We start from the raw sequence: 6,405 nt of genomic DNA on the forward strand, positions 1-6,405 counted from the left end.
ATTGCATACAGAACCTGGTATTATCACGGGGAGAGGCCTGTCCGGGATCCTGTTGCAGTCTCTACGTCGTCTACCACGAACACGGATCAGGGTTTAGGCGCAGCGCAGGGTGAAAACATGCGGTCAATGTTGCGTGATCTATTCGGCATGCACGATGTCATGGAAGACAATTGTGAGCCTGAAGTTGCGGTGCAGGGGAATGAAGAAACTGTGAATGAAGAAGCCGACGACAGTGACAGAGTAAAGTACAGTAACATGCTTAAGAAGGCAGAGAAACCACTTCATGATGGGACCAAACATAGCAAGCTTAGTGCTACTGTACATTTGTACAACTTAAAGTGTGTTGGCGGACTTAGTAACACAATATTTTCATCTTTTCTTGAGTTCATCAATCAGTTGTTGCCTCCTAGTGATGAAGCTTTGCCGGTTAATACATATGAGGCAAAAAAGTTTCTAAGGGACATGGGCCTCGGGTATGAGAAGATACCGGCGTGTCCTAATAATTGTATGATATTTTGGAAGAACAATAAGGATTTGGATACATGTGCTGTTTGTGGAGTATCTAAGTGGAAGGATGAAATTCAGTTGGATGAGGATGGGCAACCCATATCATCGAGTAAGAAACGCCCGGTGAAGGTGTTGCGGTGGTTTCCACTTATACCACGACTACAGAGATTGTTTATGTCAGAGCATACTGCTCCTTACATGAGGTGGCATGCAGAAGGCCGGACTAAGGACGGTGTATTGAGGCATCCGGCCGATGGTGAAGCGTGGAGGGCGTTTGATAATTTGCATCCAGACTTCTCGGCGGACAGCAGGAACGTCAGGCTTGGACTAACCTCGGATGGATTTAATCCATTCGGAAACATGAGCACATCCCACAGCACTTGGCCTGTAATGCTTGTACCGTACAACTTGCCTCCTTGGACGTGCATTAAACAAACTTCATTTATACTATCGCTGATAATCCCGGGCCCAAAGTCACCTGGAATGGATTTAGATGTCTACCTACAACCCTTAATTGAGGAGTTACAAGAATTATGGACTGTAGGTATACGCACATTTGACGTGTCCAAAAAAAAGAATTTTGTGCTACGAGCCCAGTTGATGTGGACAATTAATGACTTCCCGGCATACGCAGATTTGTCTGGGTGGCCTAACAGGGGTGAGAAGGCATGTCCCTGCTGTATGTACTCGACGAGATCCAGGCGGTTAAAACACGGCAGGAAATTTTGTTATATGGGGCACAGGCGATACTTGCCTATTGATCATCCGTGGAGGAGAAATAGAACAACATTTGACGGCAAACAAGAATTTGAATGTGCCCCAGATGTGCCAAGTGGAGATGAAATTCTTAGCCAATTGCAAGATATGGCATATGGAGATGAGAATGCCGGTAAGGCAAGGGCGGATAAGAAGAAAAAAGACAAGAAACGGAAGAAGAGTGGGGCGACAGAAAGAGAAGGCGATACTGCTAACGTGTTGTGGAAGAAGAAAAGTGTTTTCTTTAGGTTGCCGTATTGGAAAGATAATCTATTACGGCACAATCTTGATGTCATGCACATTGAGAAAAATGTGATGGACAACATTCTTGGTACAATACTAGACATTCCAAAGAAAACAAAGGACAACATTCAAGCCCGCACAGACTTGCAAGAAATGGGGTTGAGACATACACTTCATCCGTACACAGGCGAGGATGGTAAAACATATATGCCCGCAGCTTGTCACACGATGTCTAAGGAAGAGAAAACTCAGTTTTTGAAAGTGCTTCGAAATGTAAGGGTGCCGGACGGATATGCCTCTAATATTTCTCGATGTGTACGACTTAGTGATTGTACGATATTCGGGTTGAAGAGCCATGATAGTCACGTAATTATGCAACAACTTCTCCCTATTGCATTGCGTGGATCATTGTCAGGAAACGTGGTAAGACCACTTGTCGGGATTTTTGCATTCTTCAGGGGCATATGTTCAACGTCATTGACACGAGATGATATGGACCGATTAGAGGGTGACATTTATATTACTTTGTGCCAGATGGAAAGGGTCTTTCCCCCAAGCTTTTTTACTGTGATGGTTCACTTGGTCGTGCATCTTGTCCGTGAATGCCGACTAGGTGGACCGGTACAATATAGGTGGATGTATCCGGCAGAGAGGTAAAATAGCTTTACTAATATTCATATTTATGAATTTTTATTTTATATGAAATCGTCACTAATTATAATGAATGAATTATGATCATATGTAGAAGTCTTGGGGTGTTCAAATCTAATGTCCGCAATAAAGCTGCTCCTGAGGGATGCATTGCGGAGGGCTACATAGCAACGGAGTTGGTTGCGTTCTGCTCAAGGTATCTAGACCACGCACCAACATTTCACAATAGGACTGTAAGAAACCCAGATGGTTCAAAGGGGGCGGGAACACGAGTTATCCTCGACCGTGTCACATTGACACAAATTCACCGATACATTATTTTTAACTCGGATGAGTTCCTTCAACTATGGACGTAAGTCGTGTTAGTAGTGTATACAAGTTCAATATGACCTTGAACCCTTAGTTGTGAATTATAATATAATTGAAACGTTGTATTGTAGGGTGCACATGGATACACTTAGGCGTTCATGCAGTAGGGGGCGAACGACGGAGGATTAGTTTGAAACCCAACATCATGCGTTATTCTCCGATTGGTACCGTGACTACGTAAGAATACCGTGACGTTTAACTGTTACCTGCTCCTTATATTTACTTATTGATTCATAACAACTAAAAAAACTTTCTTATGGTCAAATTTTACATATGTGCTTACAGGTCGATCGATTGGACGATCGACAAAGGAAGGAATTAGGTGACAAACTGGTAATGCATTGTAGAGGGCCGAAGGCCACAGCGACTAGATATAACAGATATGTGATTAATGGAAAGCTGTTTCGCACTATTGCATGCGATGCTGGAAAAAGGACCCAAAATAGCGGGGTGTGCGTGCCAACAGTTGATGGTGAAACGTACTATGGGAAGTTGACGGAAATAATTGAGGTGGAGTACTTCGACAGGACTAGGTATGTTTTGTTCAAGTGCGATTGGGCGGATAACACGAGGGACAGGGGGTACAAAGTTGACGAGTATGGCATACTGCTTGTCAGCTTCAAAAACCTTGTCCACCGGGGCCAGGAAATTACTGATGAGCCGTATGTGCTAACGTCACAAGTTGACCAAGTCTTTTACGTCCAAGATGAAAGGGACCCTGATTGGGCTTGTGTTGTAAGAGCTAAACCTAGGAACGTATACGACGTTGGACAAGGTGAAGGTTCTGATGATGAAAGTGTCAGCTACCACGAGTGTGAGCCGCTCCTATTGACCAGCAGTAATGAAGTGGATCCCCAGGATGACATTGACTACATCCGACAAGACTTAGATCCGTATGTGATTTGAAAAAATTTAAAACTTTAATAATATATATCGTTCACATTTATTTTCACGTATTTAATGTTATTTCTTTCTACATTGATTGGTTATATTGGTGACTTTTTTTATCTATTATATACATAATTAATTGAGTATAATATTATGTGTTTTGCAGGTTGACATGAGTACGCGGGGGAAGGGTAGACGACGACGGTCCCCACAGATAGACGACCAGGGGTATAGACCCTTGCTCCCTGAGCATGGGGAAGGGTCTCAGCCGGTTCCCTATGATCTTGGCACTCCATATCCTACCATGAGCGAGTTAGGTGTATGTGGACATGGTGAGGTAGAGATGATGTTTCCCCATGAGTTGAACACGGGTATACCATACAGTGAGCCATCGCAGCCAGATGATAGCGAGACACAATACTATGGGGAGCATGCGGATGATGGTTCAGGTGACTTGGAGGCCAAAGATCCTTCAGAAGTGTTGGGCGTTCGACAACTCCGGACAATAAGTAAGTAAATATGTTTAAAAAACTTAGTTTGAATATGTATAAAATCTATGTAGTTAGTATTAAATTTGAAATAAATAAAATTTTCAATTATTAATGTGTTAGGTACCAGGGGAGACGGGAGCACCCAATTTCAGGTGGTGGACATCCCACCATCGAACAAGAAGTGGGAGGTCCCCCTTGGCCAAAAAATCGTCTGCGAGTACAATAAAGCATGGCAGCCCGTAGGATTTAGCGGGATGAAATTCAGAAGGGAGGCCGGGAACGTCATAAGGGCAGGGACTTATGTTAAGCTCCGGGATGAATGGGAGCATGTACATCCTCGTGCGAAGGAAGATATATGGGACACCCTTATGGTATGGTTACATTTTTCCTCATATTTTAGCATATGTATTTCAATATTTTAAACATTAAACTGTGCAATTATACGCCTAATTTGTTCGATTTATATATGCAGACTCAGTTCTACATGCCGCCTGAGTACAATATTGAGGCGATTAAAAGGGACGCGTTCAAAGATATGGGCACAAAGCTGAAGAGTTGGAGACACTCTGTAAAACGAGCATTAAAAATTCAAGCGGGTGATACTCCAGACTCAGTGAGGGCGAGAATGGGTGAAGATGCCGTTAGGAGATACGACCCAGTGGACTTGAATGTCTTGTTGGCGAGATGGTGCGACCCGAAAAATCAGGTACGTCAGGAGTGTTTTCAGCAATTACGAGCTTCAAAACATTTTATGAATGACATATATAGAAGTTAATTTTTAAAGAAAAACTAGGAAGAAAAAGAAAAATATTCATGCTTCTTAATTTTAAGTTATTATTTTCTAAAAAACAACTTTTTTACAAACTAAAAACAAAACATGGAAAAAATAGGGAATAAAAAAACTATTCCGAGTAAGGAAGATAAATTTGAGCCATGAACCATCACAATGATTAATGTTAAGTTGTGTTTTGAAACAACATGAATATATTTGAATAAGAAGACAAAATGAGCAATTGGCTAGTGGAATTAATTGTAGATGTTTAGTTTCATTAATTCTAATTGGGTTAGACCTGACATTTTAAGACTTATATACATGTAGGAGTATGCTGCCAAGATGAAAGAATTGCGAGCAAAAAACAACACGCCTCACTGCACTGGGTCGATGAGCTATGCTAGAGTGGCACATCAAGAGGTACTTATATATATATATAATCGGTTGTTTAAGTCAAAAACACGTCTTAATTTTTTTTTGTATGCAGACCGTAGACGCGAGGGGCACTCCTCCTACTCGAGCGGAAAGTTACATCAAGACTCACACATACAAGGAAGGTGGCTATCCGAATGACGTGGTCAGAGAAAGATGTGTAAGTACTCAAGCATATATATTTTGATAAATTATTTATGATTAACGTTCCTTATATGAGATACTAACTTGTTTTTTAATGTACAGGAGAGGATGAAGGAATTGGCGGCCACTGACCCGGCAAATACTGATACCGTGACAGAAGGGACGGTACGGTGGACACCTAATGACGCGTATGCTCAGGCGCATGGAAATAAGCCGGAGTATGCTGGTAGGGTCCGCCAGCTGGGTCCGAATGTGCTGCCGGTGCGGGGCAGCATACATTCATACTATACACCGTCCCAGACACGGTCTCAAAATTCTTGGAGCTCCTCGTTCTCACAGATGACAGATAGAATCAGAGAACTTGAAGAGGAGCGGGCAGCACAAAAAAAGTGCAATGGATGAGATGGCGAGGCAGATTGAAGCACAAAAAGCCCAGATAGCAGAGAAAGATGACATTTTTTAGGCTCGTTTCCGCCAGCTCGAGGCAATGTTCGGGTCGACGTCTGGGTCTGCGCCCCCGAGAGGTAATTCTATATTTTATTTTATTTTTCTAACAATTGTTCACTGTTAGAATAACTGTTACAAACCCCTAGTTACAGCGGTCCATTTTAAAACTTACGTATATTTGCATCATATTATATAATAATTTCTAATTTTTGTATTGATTATTATTGGTTCACAATTCATTCGCAGGTAATGCAAATTAGGAGTTGGAGGATGATTGTGTTGAGTAGAGCGCCATAGGGCTGGTCATCACTGTTTGTTAAGTTCTACATACATATTATTGTTTATTGTTTTGTGTATAGTTCGATCTCACTATATGCTTGTTGAGACTAATTGAAACTAATTTCTAGTAGATACTCCAGAAATGTTTTTATTGTATATTTGTTTTGCCTTGTGTTAGAACGTTTTTTTGATTTATATATATGTTTTGTTATGTGTTGTGTTGAAATGTAGTATGTGTGTTGAAATTTTGTTTGTTGGATATTGGATACATATTATTAATGAAGTTGTGTTGTGTTGGATATATATATTGGATATAGAATTTTGTTTAGTGAAATTGTGTTGTCTTGGATATATATATTGGATATTGAATTTTGTTTAATGAAGTTGTGTTGTGTTGGATATATATATTGGAAATAGAATTTTGTT

The 6,405-nt window shown here is 41.2% G+C and overlaps 2 protein-coding genes across 2 annotated transcripts; both read left to right on the top strand.

Moving 5' to 3' along the window:
* The first annotated feature begins 255 nt into the window (after positions 1–255).
* On the top strand, positions 256–2,618 carry LOC148586798 (uncharacterized). The gene is made up of 3 exons (XM_088514339.1): positions 256–2,159; positions 2,252–2,390; positions 2,598–2,618. Exons 1-3 carry the CDS (start codon positions 256–258, stop codon positions 2,616–2,618), a joined length of 2,064 nt encoding a protein of 687 aa, XP_088370465.1.
* On the top strand, positions 2,442–3,432 carry LOC148586799 (uncharacterized). Its single transcript, XM_088514340.1, has 3 exons — positions 2,442–2,509; positions 2,598–2,703; positions 2,812–3,432. Exon 3 carries the CDS (start codon positions 2,863–2,865, stop codon positions 3,430–3,432), a length of 570 nt encoding a protein of 189 aa, XP_088370466.1. The 5' UTR covers positions 2,442–2,509; positions 2,598–2,703; positions 2,812–2,862.
* The last annotated feature ends 2,973 nt before the right edge of the window (positions 3,433–6,405 follow it).

This window comes from Corylus avellana, chromosome 3 (assembly GCF_965113065.1).
Source record: "Corylus avellana chromosome 3, dhCorAvel1.hap1.2, whole genome shotgun sequence".
Taxonomy (NCBI): domain Eukaryota; kingdom Viridiplantae; phylum Streptophyta; class Magnoliopsida; order Fagales; family Betulaceae; genus Corylus; species Corylus avellana.

Bases quoted from the DNA above. Each gene is read 5' to 3' on its own strand.
- LOC148586798 (XM_088514339.1), top strand. From the start codon at position 256: ATGCTTAAGAAGGCAGAGAAACCACTTCATGATGGGACCAAACATAGC. The intron at 2,160-2,251 runs GTAAAATAGCTT...GATCATATGTAG, and splicing joins TGGATGTATCCGGCAGAGAG to AAGTCTTGGGGTGTTCAAAT. The intron at 2,391-2,597 runs GTAAGAAACCCA...GTTGTATTGTAG, and splicing joins CAACATTTCACAATAGGACT to GGTGCACATGGATACACTTA.
- LOC148586799 (XM_088514340.1), top strand. From the start codon at position 2,863: ATGCATTGTAGAGGGCCGAAGGCCACAGCGACTAGATATAACAGATAT.